The sequence below is a fragment of the Lycorma delicatula genome, chromosome 3 (genome assembly GCF_047948215.1).
Source record: "Lycorma delicatula isolate Av1 chromosome 3, ASM4794821v1, whole genome shotgun sequence".
In the NCBI taxonomy this organism is placed as follows: Eukaryota; Metazoa; Arthropoda; class Insecta; order Hemiptera; family Fulgoridae; genus Lycorma; species Lycorma delicatula.
The window spans coordinates 194983936-195005624 of NC_134457.1; the positions used below are offsets into that span (position 1 = coordinate 194983936).

Sequence of the window (21689 nt, forward strand, 5' to 3'; positions counted from 1 at the left end):
ATTGCAGTCATTAGAAAACTATCAAGTAAAATGTAATGGAAAAGTTCAGTTTGTAAAAGAATTTAACCACAGAAGGATTGAAGCTATACAGTCTTTCACTCACTTGAAGAAAATGTACATTTTCTAAAATAAGAAACACAATAAATGAAAATATAAATATGAAATATTTTGATATTGAAGATTACTGATGATCCAAGTGTAACAAGGTGATGATTTTAGAAAGCTGATTGATAATGTTAATGGTGTGAAGAAGTGTTTAAATAAGGGTGTTACAATCAAAAATAAAAAAAGAAGTCAACTGAAAGTGTAAAAATTAATATATACAGTTTTTATGTAAGTTTTAAGTTTTTCAAGAATTAGTGTGAACTGTAAGTAATAGTGTACTTTTTTTAATATTGTTTTGAAATGTACATGGAATCTCAAAATTTTATAATACAGATGCAAATAAAAAAAATATATACATAAAACATAAAATATATAAACGTTAGAAGCATAGTTCAACAGCGAACAATATTGGCAGTATATTTACATGGCAGTTATATTTAAATGGGGAAAAAATCTCACCTGGAATCACAACAGGTATGCCCATGTTGAAACTTAAAGGTTCCTGATATATTTTCATTTTCTTCAATTGCCCAACTTATGATGAAGTTAACAAGTATATGAAAATTTACTTAATAAAACAATAGTTATGAAATATGGTAAAAGTAATTGAACTTGCAAATGATTGTGGCTTGAAAGTTGAATACGTGTTTTGTACTTAGTCTACAATTTATTACTTATGCTTGGGATGTCTTGGGAGTTGTGTATTTTGAATGCAATCACATTTTTTTGGGGTAACACATAAATACACAATAATAAACAAAAGCAATATGTTATATTGCTCTTATTTAGTTAAAATTAAAAGATTATGACACATACTTAAACACTAAAAAACAAAAATTCTGACATAAAAAAACTCTGATATATACATATACATTATGAAAAGAAAAATCATTATATTAAATGTATTAGGTGGGTGTGATAAAAGTTATATCAATTTATGTTGAATGTACTATCATAAATTGCCATTATATGTATGTATAATACGGTTAAAAAATGATGATTGGTAACGGAATTGAATGTTCATTTTATTACATCACAGCAAGTTAAAATGTTTACATTGTATTTATATAATCTGTAAATGCAAGGAAATATTGATCTAAAGTTAATAAGTACAATAATTATTTATTCCATTATATATGTAACTAGCTGACCTGGCAATGCTTCACTATTGCTAGATTTCAGCATTTATATATATATATATATAAATGAACACAATTGAAAGTTTGATAAAACATTAAATAACTGAATGTTATACAACTTCACAAAAATTAACCTTTCACTTTATAAAAAGTCATAATGTAAATAAATCCAATTGTTAAAACAACAGCACTACCTATTGAATTTAATTTGAACTACTCTCTCAACATAGTAGTTGGTTCAAAATAGCCTTAACTTCTTTTCTACTGGTCAGATCAAGGATTTTAGTAGCTTTAAATCTTCTTCAGACAATGTGGACCATTTTACAAAAAAACTGTGTGTAAATCGGTTCAGTAGTTTTTTATTCTGTAGCGGATACATATACGAATACTGCTTTTTATGTATATGGATTTCAAGAACAATAAAGTGTTCTTAATCATTTTATAAAATAATTTACAATCTTAGTTGCAATTGAAAAATTTCATTAGTTGTTTGACTGAAATACTATTTATATGAAGTTTGGCCTCAAAGCAATTATTTGTAAATAAAATTAGTTTTTTATATTTCACTTCAAAATATGTAACTAATATTAATTTTACAGAGTCATTTAAATTACCAGCAACATATATAGCATGTCAGAGGATTTGGTAACATTTCTAGCTGAATTGAATTTAGCTTGAGTAGGAAAGTACCACTCTGCAGTAACTCTAAATTATCTAATTTCAATAGAATTGTGAACTACAGTGCAATATACTTTTGTAGTGAAATCCTTTTACAAAAATGTACCAATTTTTATTATGACTCAATGTGAATAAGAAGGCAATTTGATATTCATTGCCTATTGTCCTATTCCATTAGTCCATGCTATCAAAGCTTGGACTCAAATTTTTCAAGCTGCAGGCAATATAATGAGAATGACAAACAAGTTATTTCAAAGCTAAACAATTTGATAAACAAGTGGTACGATCTCAATCTTTCTCTGGGTTCTAGGTTCAAATCTAGGTCAGATAAGGCTTGGTATTTTTTACATACTAAAAAAGCTCATGTCTTGTAAGACCAAAATGAAAACATGCACACAAGAATGTCAACTCTCCTGTCTGCAGAAGAGGCTGCAGAGCCTCACGATGGAAGCATGGCAGCTGGAATGAGACACCACGACTAAGGGAAGATCCCTGTACAAGTTTAAACAGGATCTGGGGGGGAATGGTATGCCTCGAGTTTGTTTTTAAGGGCAACGAGTGCCCAGCTGCTTACCAACCATGTTCATTTAAACCAATATCTGTTTCGGTTCTGCCTGGCAGCTGATGAGCTGTGCATCTGTGGGGAGGTCCAGTCAAATGAACACCTGATGTTTGACTGCCTTGCTCTTAAGGGGGGGGGGGCAGAGATCGGGCCACCATGGAACTTAGAGGTCAAGAGGAAAATTGGCCACTCACAAGTGGTGAGAGCCGCATTGTCAAACCATGTGGGAGATCCTTGATGTGGTTGTTATGTTCAACTGACATCAGTAGTTTACTTACAGGAAAGACTTCTAATGCACTGCTGCGGGAAGCTAACCTTGAGATATATGGCTGACAACCAGCCAATTAGGGCTCTAAGCACTTTAATATGGTGGACAGGTACTTGCTGGCATTCAGCGACCTAGGAGTGGCAGCGAATTGCTGTCTTGACAAAGTAAATTTTAATTTATATATATTTTTAGAAGTTGACAGGGTGCACCTACTCATTTTAGTAAATATATGACAAGTGAGTGGTTGGGACACATAAGACGGTGATGTATGGCACTGCGCTTAATCCGCTCGCGCTGTTAGGTAAGCTCTAGGAACTATTTAGGACACTGGTCGCTAAACTGTTTTGCTCAGTAGTCGTTTGTGGCACAGACATTTGGTCTTATGCTTTACGGCGACCAAACGTGGTGGTGGCAGCGAGAGAAATGTCAAGCAAAAAAAAAGTAACATAAATATTTTGATACTTTGCAAAAGTATTTTATTCAATATTTGTTAAAAGTGAACAAAATAATTTTCTTCAAGATATTAATAGGATTCCATATATTGTTGATATTTTATGTAAGATGTCATCACTGCTTGTTCCAGGAAATAAAATACAAACAATCCTTCAAATTGTGTGCAATTGACTTAAGGTTGTCTACAACTTGCATGTAATTGGAGTTGAATAACATTTCAAATATTCTTTATTTTTATTTGCTAGACTAAGTAGTAGCTAACATAAAATAATAACCAATATAATATACAAGAGAAGCTGACATTATCTTCAGTTCCTGAAGATATGTCATATATGATATATCTTTTAATAAAAAATACATATTACTAAGACAATAATAATTAAATGCTTCAAATAAGGTAAACAATTTGGAAATGGTCATCTATAACATACAACAGCACCTTAATGAAATAAAAATTTAATTAACAATTAATACCAAGATCTGCGAAAGGATCTCTGGCTAGGTTAGGTGTACTAGCATTGCGAGGCATACTAGGCTGCTGCCAACCACCACCACCTCCACCTCCTCCTAATAAACTATTATCATCTACTGCAGTCTTTGGTTTCAACGGATCACTCTAAAAAAAAGAAGAAATCACCAATATTACATTTTCATATTACCACTACTTAACAACAAAATTACATTAAATTATACAAATTAAAAAATAAAAAAAAATCAATACCATAGTCAAACAAATGTGGATAATTCTATTTTTCCTTTTGTACTCCCTATGGGATAAATAATCCCACAGGGATTCCCAAAGGATAATTCTTCCTATTCCTCTTTCACATTTTCTATATATCTATCTTTTCAAAAAAAAAAAAACTTGAAAATTAGAAATGTAAGACAGCATAACTGTTAAAATAAGAAACATATTTCCAAAAGAAAAAAAATTGAAGTATCATAGGGATTAATAAGTGAAACAATAAAATTAGTACCCTTAAATCATAAATAAAAGAACAGGATACCAGATAATTTCTGGAATAAGTACATCTGAAGATATCCCAGATAGGAATAAGATTTCAATTGTTGCAAAAAGTTGATTTAGTTATACGGATATCAGTAGTTATAAGGAAGTAGTTTAGGATATCATAGGAATTTATCAAGGAATATTGAGAAAAGGAGTAAGAATTCTTTATAAGAATAAATAATACTTATAAAAAAGAAAGGAATTAAATGATTGCAATCCTTGGCAGGATTATAATGAAACCCAAGCAATAGAGAAAAATAGAGGGAGTAGAAACAGAAATGGAGATTTCCCAAGAGGACAAAACATTTATAGAAAATAATGTCCAATGTAACAACACTGTCTCAAAAATTACATATTAAAAAAAATTGAGAGAAAATCCCATTTTGCTTTAAAAGGTTATCTGTTATGTAGTTGGACTGCGTATAAATATTCAGGACAAATAAATAAATTCTGATTTATAAGATGATTAAAACAAACCAATCTGAAAAGGAAATAATTTTTTCAGTTCTATTAATAAAGGTGACGCTAAAATGTTAATGAGAAGTTTGGTTGCATTGGAAAAAAATTGTATAGTCTTCAAATATAACCAAACTTATCAGATAAAATAATCACTAAACTGATATGAACTCTTGAGTCTTATTATCCCAAGAATAGAAGAAATTTTATTAACGACTGATGTTATTATTAACATGGAGTTGACAAGGTATGATGGCATTATTTTTATATTTTAACTTTTTCACTTATGTAATATACGCTGTAATAAAGCAACAACCAGAAAAGTGACTCTAGGTAAAAGCGATCCACTTACATAAGAAGGGTAATCACAAGTATAATTACACAGCAACATTTGTTTTAGATCCTCCTTGCATGAATTATATCTACACTTAAAATTTGCCATCATAAAAAAACCTGATCAGATGAAAGGTAAAAGTGATAAATCTGAAAAGAGTCTGAAGACCAACGGAGATCAGAAAGTAGGAATGATCACATCCTGATGACAATTTTCACATTTTTTTTTTCAACAGAAGTAAAAGTAGAACTGTCACAGTTCTACTGAGCTTCATAGCTTCACTGTGAAGTTCATAGCTTCACTGTTTGCAGATACCTTTTATAATGACAAGAAGAATTTTCAGAGAAAAATATTGATGAAGAATCTGTATTTAATAGCAATTTTTACCCTGAAATAACTTTCCAGTCATTATAAATATAAATGTATACTTTCAATAAATGGAATTTGTCATCAAACATTAGTTTGATGTGTGTTTTACAATAAATTTAACAACTGGATTAATTGTTCTGAAGGTAAAAATTTGACTTACACTCAGGAATGCAGCTTAGACCAGGCAAATATCTGAGCTACATTTTATGTATTGAGAATATTGAATATTTTCAGGATTTAAAGAACAAAATTTTACACAGATCAAAAACCTACAAATACCCTTAAATTGTTGACTTGATCGAGAGGAAGCCTTTCATCAGCTGAGCACAAGCAACACTCAAAATATCACTACTATGCAAATGCTTCTTAAAAACATCATCACTTACAGCAAGAGTGACTTTGTTTAATAAAGTCGAAGTTAAAACAAATTAAATGGTAAACAACAAAGTTGTGAATCAAATGTTTCATATTACTAAAGCTGTGTAAGTATATCATTCTCATGACAATAAATAAATATGAAGAACTATAAAAATGAAACAGGTTCGATTATTGATAACGGCACAATTTTCAAAATGTTATTTTAAAAACAAACTAGTCTCTTTTTAGTAATTTTATGAAACTGTGTAGCTGCATTCACATTACTATAGAAACTTGGGCAATGCTCATGAAAGCAATAAAATACTATGGCCTGAAATGAGATTTTAGCATTTTAGAACTAACAGATCATATTAAGAGCTAAATATGGTTCGATGTAATAAAGATGAAGCTACAAGAATACAAACAAGTCTAGTGTTAAAAATGTATTATTGAAAAGTGTATCATCATCAAAAAAAAAAATGTTTACAGCAACTTAGCAGAATCCAATCATAGATTACTTCAAAAAATTAATTTAGATTTAAATCCTTTAGAAAGTTCATATCAGTGATGGATATTAGAAAAAGGTGTACAGCCAACATGGAATGAGAGACTAAGCTCAAAAAAAATTCAGTTAAATTCTTAATTAAGATAACTATGATAAACTAACCTTTAAAGTAGTATTTGTTCCTCCAAAAGGATCAAAATTAAGAGAATCACTTGTCAGAGTTGTAGAACCAGTATTTATATTATTTGAGATCGGCACATTTGGTGAATTACTAACAAAATCACTAAATCCTCCCAAAAGATCAGCCACACCCCCACTATTTCCATTAATATTTCTTTTATCATTTGTTCTAATATCGCCATCCATATTAAAAATGTCAACTTTCACACTGGTCGTTGATGTCGTTGAAGAAGCAGTATCGTTTATATTCAACAAATCAACATTATCGTGCACTAAATTATTACTTTCTTTAATAGATGTTGATGATGATGACAGATTTAATAAATCAGCTTCACCAGAATTATCTATATCACTAACACCTTCACCAAGCAGATTTTCTTGTTCCTCAGTAGTAGCCTATATCACCAAAATAAAATAGGCATTACACAAGCATATTCCTTAAAGATATAAAACATCAAAATTAACAAATTGGAAAAAAAAATTTAAAATACATTTTTTAAAACAATACCACAATAATATGTTTTATAAAATTTATTTATATTTTTAAAAATGATTACATAATCCCACTCTCTCGATTTTATCATAAATGTTACAGAATTTTTTAAATAAAAATAGTGTACTTACAAATAGTTTTTCATCATTTTGGTTTTCATTAATACTAGAAGGCGGGGCTGGACGCGGAGGTGGCCCAGGTCTGGGAGGTGGTCCTGGTCGCTTAGGAGGTACTTTCTTTGGTACTGAAATTAAGAAACAATAATACAAATTAAAAAAAAATTACTGTTCTCTAGGCATACATCATAATTTAACTAGTACTAAATGTTGACAAATAATAAATCATAGTTTCAAAAGATTTAACTAACCAAAATTATCAAGAGTTTCTTCAGATTCAATTTTGGTTGAAAACAATACATCATGTGAATAATTACGTAGTGAATGATCCAACCACGGTGTAGGAGAGTTACCGACTGATTGTAACATTTCCACACAAATTATCACAGAGAATTTATCACCCTGATAATGTTCACCTTCTGATAAATCATCCAAATCACTCCTAAAACAAAATCCACATTAAATAACAATATAAATATACATATAAAAAAAAAAAAATAAACAAGTTATAAACTGATAACAGTACATACTGATGTATAATAAATTAATACTGAACATCACTAACTATGCGATTCATTTAAATTAATCTTTCTATATCATTGTTACATCAATACTTAATGTGTCACACAACTAAAACACTGTTTTAATTTTAAGGACTCTCTTCAGAAAACATAAAATAAAAATAATATAACAAAATACAGATTAAACACACATACAGATTTATATACATACATATATAAAAGTTAAATGAACTGTAAAGCTAGCTGGTTCAAATTGATTTAGTAATTATTTAAAGTATAATTCTTTTAACAAGACTATTATGATCATTAGGCACAAACAGATGCCAACTGTATGGAATGAAACTGCACCCCGCATTATTTAATTTCAATGATCTTGTGAATTAGTTTGTTAAATAAGGCTTTTTTGTCATTGACATTTATCCTTCCTTCAAACCCTCTAAACTCAGACATACTATCCCCAAGATATTTAGATGTTGTAGAACTATCAGTATATAAGAGATGCAACTTAATATCTTATCCAATACTGAAAATAAAAAAGTATTTTTTGTCTACGAATAACTATCATAAATCAACAGTTGCACACAAATCTTCCTAGCATTAAGGCCTATCAATCATTAACAAAATATTTCAATGAATTTATAGAGAATAAATTTTTTTTCCAATCATTTGAGCGAGTGTTTTGATGAAACTCTCCAAGATTACCTTCTAATGCCAGTCGCTTCATTTCGGTATACCCCCTACATCCTACAACTCCTAACAATTTGTTTTACATATTCCAAAGTTAACTGCCTGCACAATTTTTTCTATCAACCTTTCCCTCCAATATCAAAGCGACTATTCCAGGATGCCTAATATCTGGCCTGTAAGTCTGTCTCTTCTTTTAACTATATTTTTCCAAATGCTTCTTTCTTCATCAATTTGGTGCAATAACTCTTCATTTGTCACTTTATCCACCCGCCTGATTTTTAACATTGTCCTGTAGCATCACATCTCAAAAGCTTATAATCTTTTCTTCTCAGGTACTCCGATCATCCAAGTTTCACTTTCATATAAAGCTATGTTCTAAACATATACTTTCAAAACTGTTTTCCTGACTTTTAAATAAATTTTTGATGTAAGCAAATTATATTTCTGCCTGAAAGTTCATTTTTCCTGTGTTACTGCGTATTTTATATTGCTCCTGCTTTGTCCATCTTTAGTAATTCTACTTCCCAAATAATAATAAGATTCTTATACCTCCATAGTCTTTTCTCATCCTATTTTTATATTCAGTGGTCCATCTATTTCTACTACATTTCATTACAGTCATTTTGTTCTTGTTTATTTTCATGTGATAGTTCTTGCAAACAACTTCATCCATGTGATTCATTGTTTCTTCTAAATATTTTTTACTCTCAGCTAAAATTACTATATCATCAGCAAATCGTAGCATCTTTATCTTTTCATCTTGCATTGTTACTCCAGATCTAAATTGTTCTTTAACATTGTTAATTGCTAGTTCTATGTAAAGATTAAAAAGTAACAAGGATAGGGAACATCCTTGTTGGATTCCCCTTTTTTATTACTGCTTCTTTCTAATGCTCTTCGATTATTACTGTTGCAGTTTGGTTTCTGTAAATTTTAGCAATTGTTCTTCTATTCCCCTATATACAATCTATGTTGTACTACACAGCAATGTTTGAAATATGTAATATGTGTGTGTTTTACAGTTCTACAGTTGTTATACTTGAACCCTAAACTTTTTAAATTGCTGAACATTTTATTCCAGTCTATGTTATCAAATGCCTTTTCTAAGTCTACAAATGCCATGTATATTGATTTTTTTTTTATCTTAGATCTTCAATTAATCTGAGTGCTAAAATTGTTTCTCTTGTCCCTATACTTTTCCTGAAACCAAATTGGTCTTCTCCTAATACTTCTTCCACTCTTCTCTCAATTCTTCTGTAGAGAAGTCTAGTTAAGATTTTCGATGTATGCATAGTTAAGCTAACTGTTCTGTATTCTTCACATATTTCAGCTTTGCTTTCTTTGGTATCATAACAATAACACTCTTTTTGAAGTCTGATGGAACTTCCCCTTTTTCTTAAATATTACATACCAGTTTGTGTAATCTACCTATCGCTCTCTCACCTGCACTGCACAGCAATTCTGCAGGTATCCTGTCTATCCCAGGAGCCTTTCTGCATTCAAATCCTATAATGCTCTATTAAATTCAGATCTAAATATCTCCCTTTTCATTCTCTTCGACCCTCTTCTTCTTTTATAACATTAGTTTCTAATCCATTTCCTCCATATTACTTCTCAATATATTCCACCCACCTATCAAGCTTTTCTTTTGAATTATAAACTGGTTTACCATCTTTATTTAACACATTATTAGATTTTAATTGATGTACCACAAAATTCTCCTTAATTTCCTATATAATACTAGCTTTTTTAAAGTGAAGCAAGGCATTTTATGTAATTTCTTTTCTCCTTAAATAGTCAAGAATAATTTATCGCTAAATATACATCATTAATACTTTAATCATTTGTAAAATTTTAATTTAAATATTGTTGTAGCCACTAATTTATAATACCTCTTAAAAAAAGTAACTAATAATGAGCAGAGAGTCATGTGAAAAAAGAAAATAAATGTAAATAAAAACATTCACAATCAATAAATTAAAAAAAAAAAAAAAAAAAAAATCACTTCGAAGTGACACCATACATATTTACTAATAGCTTCTTTCTCTTTTCAACAATCCTTATAATAATAGCAGATTGCTTGTACTTTGATGTGGATTTTAAATGTACAATTATATATATATACACACATTAATATTCAAATATAGAAATAATCCCTATTGGTTGTATTTTGCATATTTGAGCCAAAAACTATGTGAGCGGTATTTTTTCAACCTCCGATGGGCTATAAAAAGACACATTGACATAACAAAATTATTTTATTACTAAAAGTCTAGTAGTACCTTATTTTTCTACTTAATCACCAAAACAATTGAGGCATTTGTTGTATCGTGTATGAAACCAGCTTTCTGATGCCCTCTTCAAAGAAGTTTGCCGCCAGTGAGGTAAGGTACGTATTGACAGTCTCCTGAAGTGGCAAAGTGTTGTCTACCCAACCATGCCTTCAATTATCGAAAGAGGTAAAAATCGCTAGGTGCTAGGTCTGGACTATATGGTGAATGGTTGAAAACTTCCCATTTGAATTGTTTGAGAAGGTCTTGTGTCATGTTGGCACAGTCGTGAATTATCATGCATCAAAATAATGCTGGACAAGAGCATGCCTCTTTGTTTGTTCTGGATCACTCTGCGGAAATTATGTAAAGATTCACAATAAACTTCCTTTGTTATTGTTGTCCTCTGCTCCATAAAGTCCACCACAAGACACCTTTATGATCTCAAAAAACTGTAGCCATTGTTTTCCTGTTGCTTAGCATCTGAAAGTTTTTGGCATGCTTGGAGAAGTGTGCATCCACTGCTAAGTATGTTCTTTGGTTTCTTGACTGTCATACTGGATTCAAGTCTCGTTGTCAGTAATGATAGACTTTAAAAACTCTTCTCCCTCGTTATTGTAATGCATGAGAAACATTAAGGCTGATGCCATTCACTGTATATTGTAATTGTCAGTCAACATTTTTGGGACCTAATGTGCACACAGTTTCCGGTATCCTAGGTCTTTAGTTACAATTATGTACAGAGAAGACCTTGAAATTTCTGCAGAAAGTTCACTTATTGTAAACCTCTGTTTGTTAGACAAAATCATTAACATGCTCAACCAGGTGTACAGTAGTGACAGACTTGCATTCTTGCCCGCCTTCATCATGAATGTCTGCGTCTGTTCACCCTCTTTAAATTTTCTACACCAATCCCATACACTACTATCACTAGTTTTCACCATAATCTAGGCTCATTCTGCAATGGATTTCAGCAGCATAAATCCTTCTGCTTGCAGAAAACATATCACACTTCACAGATGGCGGGAGCATTGATCATAGCGGCCATGTTCAAGTGCCCGTAGCTAGGCTCAGACTGATGCAATGGAGCCGGCAATGGCAGAGGTTGTGGTGGGGGGTGATGCAATTGCACAACGCACAGACCTGGCTCCCAGCTATCTCTTGTTTACTTAGATGCACTATTGGGGATTGAAAAAAAAGCCCTCGTAAATTAAAAATTTATTGTAAATATTCTTGAATGTTAAATGAAAATGCAGTTTTTTCGCAGAATACAACAAACACAATGATATATGATCTGAACATTTAAATTAGGTTAGTTTTGAGTTTATTTAATTTGATTTTCAAAATCCAAATTGGAAAAATTAATAAATAAATCCTTGTTAAATCATAGTTTAACAAAATGTGGAAAATTCCTCTGACAGTTAGTCATTTTACAAATTATCTAAAGACATATTTCATGAAAATTAAAAATTACATTAACCTTTTATACTGGAAAGTCAACAAGTTAAGTAAACTACCATTAATTTAATTGTTTTATGTTTTTCAATATTTAATGACTGTACAGAGAATGTAAATAAATAAAACTGATCTCTTAGATACTGTTCTATGTTATTTTGTAATATCATTTCATCTATTCCAAAAAATTTAAATATTAATGAAAAGTTAATGTGCCATTCATATGAGAATATGAATCTTCATGTACAAAACTGAAAATGTAAAAAAAAATTAGTATATTCTCAGTTTTGTATTTATAAATGTGACATTATGCAGCCGATTTTAAATGATCATTAAGGTTTGTCACCAAAGGTTAGAAAATGTTAGGGATATTTTTGTACTGTATACTTATTAGGTTTTTATTTAACATCTCTTACACTGCATGAAACACCTGTTGAGAAATACTATAAAAGCTGGTATCAAGAGTTGTTTTTATGATAGTATTTTAGAATAATATTTTATTTGTATTAAAATATGTTAGAGCCTTACGAGATAGGTTGTTTGCAACTTAGATTCATTATAATTAAATCTATATAATTTAATTTATTGGGGGCCCTTTTTATAAACAACCATGCAGAGTGTTGCATAATCTTAGACAGGAAAAAACTATATCTAAACTCAAATTTAATCCATTTTATCTCCTTGGAATTTGTTAAAATAAATTAATCAATGGTTATTTATTCTCTTTATCTCTTCTACGATAACAAATATTAAATGCACAAGAAGTCGGTTTTACTACTTTTTAGCCCTTCAAAGGTTAATAGTAGGATAATTTATTATTAGTTTTTCTGTTAAGGTTCTCATAAATGGCTGTCAAATTCCAGCTTTCTGTCTATTCAGAAAATTGGAGAATGAGTGATGAGCAAGGGTTTTTGCATTTATTTATTGGCAAAAATTTTTATCAAAAAAAAACTAAACTTTTTATTTTATGAAAAAACTGAAGTGCAATTGTACTAAAACCAGGTTCTATTAAACAGCAAGCATTCTAGAACATAACTGCTTCATGGCAATATTATTAAACTGGAAAAAAAAAGACTGATTGGCTTTAATTCTCTTCATTCCTTTTGGACACCTAACCAAGAAAATCCTGATTGTTTCTTAAAAAGTAAAGTTTAATTGATTAAAAAAGGCTGATTTTTTGTATAACAAATTACTAAAAATGTAAATTATATAAAACTAAAAATTATGTTAATAATGTGAGCAACATATGAAGTAATTACTTAAAAACTCCCTAAATTTTAACCTCTAATATATAAATATACAAGTACAAGAAGTTTTAAGATATAAAATGGTTCCAAATACATAACTTAAGACAATTATAATATAATACCAACAAAATTACTTGTTATAATTTAGAGAATTTCCAGCAGTAAATCCAGTATGGACTTGTAACTGTAAGATTTTAATACCAGTAGGACGGCCCAAAACATGTCGAGCATGATAAACAACAACTGTTACATCTCCAATCACAGTAATATTCAACGGTAATGTGATCTGCAACAAAGCACGCTAATCATATCAAATGTGATTAACCTGTTCAAATACATTAAGAAATACACATAAATTACTACGTAAAGCTAGAGATTTAACATAAAATAATAAATAATAAATAAATAAATAAACAATAAATTTAGAAATTGAAAACAAGATCAATAAATGTACTTTCTGTTAGTTACACTCTAGACCTCCAAAGATTAATATTCAACTCAATTAAGTTTCCAGACAGTAAAAGAATGCATTTTCTTAAATATGAAAATAATTACTGTAACTAGCTTGAATAATAAACTTTTCATAAAGCACTGTCAATTAGATCTTAATACCAAACAGGATACTGCAATTAAAAGTAACTAAAAAAAAAAGAAAACAAAAAAAATCTGAATTTATTAACAATGTTGCTTTATGTTGGTTGACTTAAATACTAAAACAAAATAAACATCATGCTTATATCTCAAGATTTTTTAGCAAAAATTAAAGATATAATGATGAATTTAATGAGAAATACTTTTCAAAATTAAGTGAAACTAACGGTCTAAACTTAACCAAGTAAAAAGTTAAAAAATAATAAAAAACCTATGAATAATATCACATTGCAGAGGAAAACACCAATATCTTTGATGTTAGTGCAAATGAGAGAGAGAGAGAGAGAGAGAGAGCACGAGGTTTTTCCACTCTGCTCTGTTGTTTCATAACATGTTTTACCTCTACAACAGCTTTCAGATGAAGCTCATTGGAAATTTTTGTCACATTGATCTCTAAAAGGTCCTGGCCGAAGATGACACATTGGCAAGTAATAAAAGATTTGTGGCATACTGCTTTTATGTTGATACCACTTGTATTGGTGAGATGCAAGAGTGATTGACTTTGTTTGTCATTATGAATCTCAACTAGTACCAATTCGTCTCTTAATTTCCTGATGTTTTTTGGTTTATTTATAAGGAAAGACCTTTTGAAGAGAGCCACCTTCCTGATTGTTTTGGAGAACTGTAAATCTGATGTTGTTATCCTGAAGAAGGGATTCATCACCACTTAATATATTACCTTTTACAGAATTCTTATCCTTGTCAGATAAATTGAGTGATATTTTTTCATATGTCATCATGTGATGGTTTTTTTCAAATGTATCATCAACCATCATAGGGATTATTTCAGGACTAGTAATTTTGGTCTCTTGAGTACCAGGGAAATATCATTTCTGCAGAACCTATGTGTACAGAGGCTAAATGCAACTGGGTTAGCCCAGGTGGCCAGAGGTCATTGTTCACAACTCACTACATAGAGCCATTCACCCATCAGCACAACAGTTTCCACCTTGGGTTACGGTTGTGACACCAACCAAGTGTAAGATGTTATGTTGCAGTGTAAGGGTGTATGTAGTAAAATTGCATAGTGTTCCTGGTGTAGTGCATGTATATAATGTAAAGAGTTAGCAGCTCAGTGTGTAGTCATCTACGAAAAGGATTAAAATGAATGGCTCAATATTTTGAGGCACATCATTGTAATCCTTTTTATGACTACAAAAAAAAGGGTCGAGGAACACTTTCTGAGGCATTCCATGTTCTAGATCTTGAAGTGAGGGTCTCAATTTTTCACGTGCATTCTTATCAAAAGAAAATTTCTTTACAAATTGGTATGGTATGACTACCAATTGTAAGCAGCTCTTCTGATACCTTAGATAAATTTTTTTATCAGAAAAAAATATGGAACTACATCAAATCCTTTAATGAGATTGTAAAAAAATTGAAAATTTAATCTTTTTTTCTACAGAATTTAAAATATTTTGCAAAAACTGGGAAATGGCTGTCAGAAGACAATATTTTCCTAAAACCATAGTGACAGTTTAAAACTTTTCAAAAGTCGAGTTTTCTAATTTTATCAAATACTATAGAAAATACAGACAATAACAAAATTGGCCTACAATTTTGTGAATTACGTGCTGAAACTTTCTTAATCAGGAGAATAACAACAGAAGTTCTACAAAATCTAAGAAATACTCAGTTATTGAAAGATTCATTAATTAAATTTGTAAGGAGGATAACAATAGCACCTACAACTGCTTTTAAAATACTAGAAGGAATATCATCAATATCTTTCGAATATTTTCCTTTATAATTAATATACAAGTTTAAACTTTCTGGGTAACAACAGGAAATAAAAATACTGATTTATCAATAAAAATATGCAAAGTGAATGGCTTTGTTTGAAATGAATCAATATTATTATTTGAAATACTAGAAAAGATATTATTAAATTCCTTCTCTACCTGAATAGAGAATGAGATAATGGAGTTTGAGTTATATATCTTGGTGAAGTTATCTAACCTGTTTATTTTCAAATCTGCTTTCAATTCTGATAACTGCCCGCACGGTTTGAATTAAATATTAAATTATCATAATAATTGTTATTATTGTTATCTTTTAGCAATATGAATATATTTAAACTAAATTCATTTATAATTTTTCAGTTCTGAGAATTAGATAAATTATATTTAGATATTTCATTAAGATTTCTAATAGAGACCTAGATTTTAAAATTCCTTTAGAGATTCATGAATTTTTTGTTAAATGTTTCTTTTTTAATAAACAGCAAGTTAAAAGGAAAGCCTTATGATAATCATTAAATTTTTCATCAAATCTAATTCTATATTGCTTTACCAATTTATTTCTGAAAACAACGTTCTAAAGTTCTAATTGAATTGTTATTGATTATCATTTTGAAAGAATAAAAGTAATAATTTTCTTGTTCCATGTATTCTTTAATAAATTATGCTACTGTAAAAACAATTATGATCTAAAGAAATGTAATCTGCACAAAAGAATTAAAATTACCTTTTGGTAAATTTATAAAAATACTGTCTATACAGGAGACTGAAATATTTAGACCTGCTAACTTAACCCGAGTTAATAGTTCAGTAATCACAAGACTAAAATTTGGCTACAAAATTAACACTAAAATCGTCAAACATTATGACATTGAATTTATTACGAATTCTAAAAGGTTTCTGATACTTTATGTAGAAATGTTTCCAAAAGAAACAGAAGGAGATCAATAAATTAGCATCAATATCAACTTTAGACTAATGTAACTTTAGACTAAGATATTAATTGCACAGCATTCAAAATTAATTTCTTTCAACAATATGCAGTAACTATCAAAGACAGCCTTTTACAAAAAATTGAAACTCTCTGTTTTTATGGAAGTTCTATACAAATATTTGGCAAGATCAATGTAACAGAGTTCAGCAATGACTTCTGTGTTGTTCAATCACAAACATGCAAAATATCGGAATCGTGGTCTCGTAATTATGGTGAATCATAGAATTGTATCTTTCAAAAGGTGAACATTTAATCTCTATTTGTGTTAAATAAGTTTCTGGTAAATAAAAAAAATTAAATTAATGACAAAACTCTGAAATTAAATTAAAGTGACCTTGTATTACCAAGACACTGACAGCTTATAGCAGTATCCATTAGGGTACTAAAACAAAGCAGAGTAAATCAAAACGTATGAGTTTTGTATTAAATTCATATTGTGTTCAAGGAAGTTCAGAATACCAAATGCAACAGAGAAAAATATTTACAGAATAGCTCAATTTAAATAACATCTCATACACAATATTAACTCAACAAATGTATCAATAAGAGTAAATTTATCACACCCGTTACTTTGCAACAAAATTTCAGGCAAAAAATATTTTAAAAACTAAATATTATCAAAATAATTTCAAGTAAACAAATAAAAAAAAACAAACAAAAATAAAATACAGGTATTAAGTATAAACAACTGTTAGTAAAAATGGTAAATATAACTTTTTCCAAATGTGAACACTATTATGAAACAAATTACAAAATTTAACAAAACTTGTTCAATACCTTTCCATGAGTTATATTGAATAAAGCCATACGCTCATATTCTTGCTGAGTAGTTAATATTCTTTCTTCTCCTTGATATACTTCAACATATGGACGACAACCATCCCTGCAATCAAGTTTTGCCAGTAAGTTTTAGAATATATAAATATATAACTTTTTTTTTTATACTTGTCACCTTACCAGAATAAAGCTTTTGTGCAAAGTATACATTAGTCTAATCTTGTTTGTTTACTTATGTTTTTAAAATGGTAACAACTGTTATGGTCATTACCCAACAAAAATTCCATAGCTGAGTGAAATATATCCAGCATTGATGATCAACAAGAACTGGTCCACTGAACTTGGCTTACCTGTTCAGTACTTTACTTTATTTTATACCTTTCAATTTCTAGAATACTATTACCAGAATTATTGCTGAGATGTTATTGATCCTTCAATTTTAAGAGATGCAGTGTACCATCTCTACCCAGCACCCTCTGATCTTACAATTTATATTTTAGTAAATTCATTACATCATTTTTAAGGGACTCGCTGTTACAAACCATCATGAAAAACCAGACAAAAAATATAAACTCCATGTGATTTAGAACAACAATTGAAAGCAGACTTATTTTAAAATGTTGCATTGATAAAGGTACTATTTTTGGGTAAAAGTAATTAAGTGAAAATATTAACTTTTTAATGACAAACCAAACCAAATTTGTATTTTAGGGTTTTTTCTTACAGCAACTTCAATGACTTTTAAAGACCAGAAATTCACAACAGTGACTGAAGGCATTTTGAGTTTTATATATACATATATGTGTCAGTTAAATGTACATACATTCAGTTTGATTTTTGGCATTCAAAATGTCAATAGTTAATTTTCACCAATGTTACAGTCAGAAGATAGTGTACAAATTTTTTATTTATTTTCAAAACAAGTTCTGTCTATTAATGAAAGACTGCTTTGTAGATAGAAAAGAAATTAAATGAGTGCAAAATGTCTGAGTCAATAATGTTAATTAAGAATATCACAAGAGTTGTTCAATTAATAATATTAACCCTTTTAAGACCAAGTAGGTGATTTATTGCCCACAAATGCAATGCAAGAAAGACCAAGTGGGGCCCTGATTACTCTGACTATATCCTAAGCAAGACTCAACATCAGGACCCTTGTTTTCACCACAAATTAGTATGATAAGCAATGCAGGTGAAATTGAAAGTAAGGTTACGCAGAATGTTTTGCAACAGGGTAGACCTACTCCTGTTAACATGCAAGTTCTTAGTGACTCAGAGTTTGGTAATTGTTGTAATAATAATAATAATAAAAGTGAGTGGGAAGATATTTCAGAGCCTAGCCCACCAATATTTGAACACAATTTTGGCTTTCACAAAAATCCTGGCCCAAAACACATTCCTTCAACAGCTAGAGATCCAATAGACTATTTCAAATAATTTTTCTTTGAAACGCTGCTATACATATCAGTAAGAGAAACAAATAGGTGTGTTAACCAATCCCTTTCTAAGATGAATAGGACTACCAGAATTTCACCTCTCAGCCATCTACAGTCTTGGGTACCAGTTACAACATGTTATCTTTAATGTGGGCCTAAACAGAAAACTGACAATAAAATCATATTGTAGTAAGAATGAGTCCCAATTCATTCTATGGTTTGGCAAAACATTTACTCAGGTTAGATTTGAAAATATCATGTGTTCTTTCATATGGTTGACAATTCTAAGTTGCCTAAATTGAATAAACAAGGTTATAACCCATCTCAGAAATTTCAGCCTCTGATAGATTACTGCAATAATATATTTCAACATTACTATTCAGCCAACCAACAAATTTTGATTGATGAAACCTTAATAGAGACCAAGAACCAAACAATTTTGATATAGTACCTATCAAATAAACATAATCATGGTTGGGGGATCGGGTTTTGGGTTTTGTGCGATGCCATTTCAAAATATTTTTTGAAATTATTTTGCTACAAAGGTGCAAAAAACTAAAGAAACAAATAAGATAAAAAAATGTGGTCTAACCTATACATAATGTTGTAAAAACATAAGGCTTGTAATTATTTTTAAAATGGGTATAACATTTTTATTGATAAATTTTTTACTAGTATAACTCTGATAAAATGGCTTTATTCAGAACAAATGTTTGTAACAGGAACAAAGCCATTTTTATAGAGTACTTGGTCTTTAATAATCAATCAATTATGCATATAATTATATCTTACAAGAGGAAGGGGAAGTTGATGCAAGACTTGATTTAATGTTTTGTAGGAAAAATGACTGTCCAAAACTAAAATGACGAAGTTAAATCTTATTCACTAGATAAATTTATTTTCCTAATATCAGTACTAAAAAGATATTTTCTTAATTTTTTTTTTGGATAATAATAGAAGGAATACAAAGTATATTACTCCATGTAGAAAGTAGGCAAACTAGCTTCAAAGCTTTCATTTTTTTCATCAGGAAATTAAAAGGCACTGCTTTACATGATACACACTTTAGCCATTATATTTATTGTACAACCACCAAACAGGAAACTTTGAGTCCCCACGTTCGTCCACAAGCAGCCCCTACCAAACACCAAGGATTCACTGCCTTGAACACCAGGTTCTAGTATCTTCATCATGGAAGAGCAAGGTCGAACCTATAACAACAGAACTGTTAAGAGGGAAGGGGGGATGAAATAAAAGATATGAAAAAGGGGTAAATAGTGAGAAAAGACCACCCACAATCAGGTTAATTTATTCTTTTGCCCACGACTCAATATGATGTTCTTTTCATCCTTTAGCTTTGAAATGAATCATTAAGTGCTGATTGTACCTTACCCCTAAACTGACTGGTAAGAAGGTAGCAATTAAATTAATTTAATCAGAGGTGTTTTGACATTTAACTGAACACTCCAATGGAAACTCAAGCATAATGGAAATGGTCTTCTTGAAATGGCAATTGTAACTATCTAATATAATAAGTAATTAAATATTCCCAATAACACAATTAAAGTTGATTAAGTAAGAACTATCTTTACATGAGTCTTCTTCATTAAGCTATAGTCATGTTTAAATTTAAATATAGGTATAAATTATAATAAAATTAAAGAAGAATCTTTTATCACTTATATAAGAAACAATAAATTTATAACATTAATATATAATAAAAGCTGCCAGAAACGCAATAATAAAACCTTACCTGCTTTTGTTGAACAGCGGAACAGGTTGCAAAGTAATATTGACAAGTTTTAGAGGATGAAAATGTGGAGTATATGGAGGTGAACGCATTACATCACTTAAATAATGTAAATATCTGAAAAATAAAAAAATAAATTCTTACCACCTGCATGATAAAGATCAATCAAATGATTCTTTTTATTAAAACACAAGGATTTATAAAATACATTAAAACTTATTTTAAAATTAGCATTTAAAAAAAATATAAATATATATATTTTAATGATAATCTGGCTTTTCATTTCAAGAATCTGTATAAAAATATAATATACCATTAAATTGCGAAACACTGGATTCACTTTAATTGAGAAAAAGAAAGTTTAATTTATTTATAAACTTATTTAAAATGTAAAAACAATTTAAATATACCTTTGTTTAGAACATGTACAAACAAAAAATAATTTTATACTGTCATTAATCAACACACTCATGAGGTAGATTATTAGATTTGCTTTCTACAAAGAATAGAAATACATCTGTATCTTATGTTATGAACATTCTAACCAGAGGTTAAATAAAGGAGTGCATTCCTTCTAGAATATTAATCCTCCTTCAAGATATATTTTAAAAAAGAAGCAGATGAGGAGGAATGTATCAATTAAGAGCTAAAAACAGAAGTATAATGTGATGTCTAATAAAATTTAAAATTATTTCCTGTTTTATTTCAAATTAACTTATCCATTTCATTTGTCTGCCTGAAGAAAGTACTTTTGAAGAACAGCATTTTGTGATCCAATTTTTACTTTTGGGAAGTGTATAATCAGAAATATTCTCTTGGATGAACCAAAAATATGACAGTAGTTGCATGAAGTAAATTTGTATGTGTGGGTGGAAAAATTTAAAAGTGCAAACACAACAGCGTGATTGGTAAGTACCACTCTGGGTGTCCAACAACAGTGTTGACCTCAGAATTAGATTCTCGTATTAATTCAATTATCCAAGAAGACCGAGAATTTATAGTACAACAAACTGCTGATAAATCTCAAGTAAGTATTGGTACAACTCATTCAGTCATTCAAAACAAACTGAACTGCCGTAAGACTTGTGCAAGGTGGGCTGCAGAAAGCTTACCGTTCATCACAAAGCCAAGAGATTTC

The 21689-nt window shown here is 29.8% G+C and overlaps 1 protein-coding gene across 4 annotated transcripts in view; it reads right to left on the reverse strand.

Annotated features, from left to right (window-relative positions):
• aux (cyclin-G-associated kinase) overlaps positions 1-21689 on the reverse strand; it is a 116358-nt gene that overhangs the window by 23698 nt on the left and 70971 nt on the right. For 3 of the 4 annotated variants that reach the window (XM_075361276.1, XM_075361277.1, XM_075361275.1), the window contains exons 14-20: positions 20555-20668; positions 17366-17471; positions 13339-13505; positions 7276-7466; positions 7040-7152; positions 6398-6811; positions 3680-3821 (exon numbers count right to left, since the gene is read on the reverse strand). In XM_075361276.1, coding sequence (XP_075217391.1) covers positions 3680-3821; positions 6398-6811; positions 7040-7152; positions 7276-7466; positions 13339-13505; positions 17366-17471; positions 20555-20668 — 1247 coding nt within the window. The remainder of the gene's footprint in view (positions 1-3679; positions 3822-6397; positions 6812-7039; positions 7153-7275; positions 7467-13338; positions 13506-17365; positions 17472-20554; positions 20669-21689) is intronic. The other variant, XM_075361278.1, reaches the window with a different exon arrangement.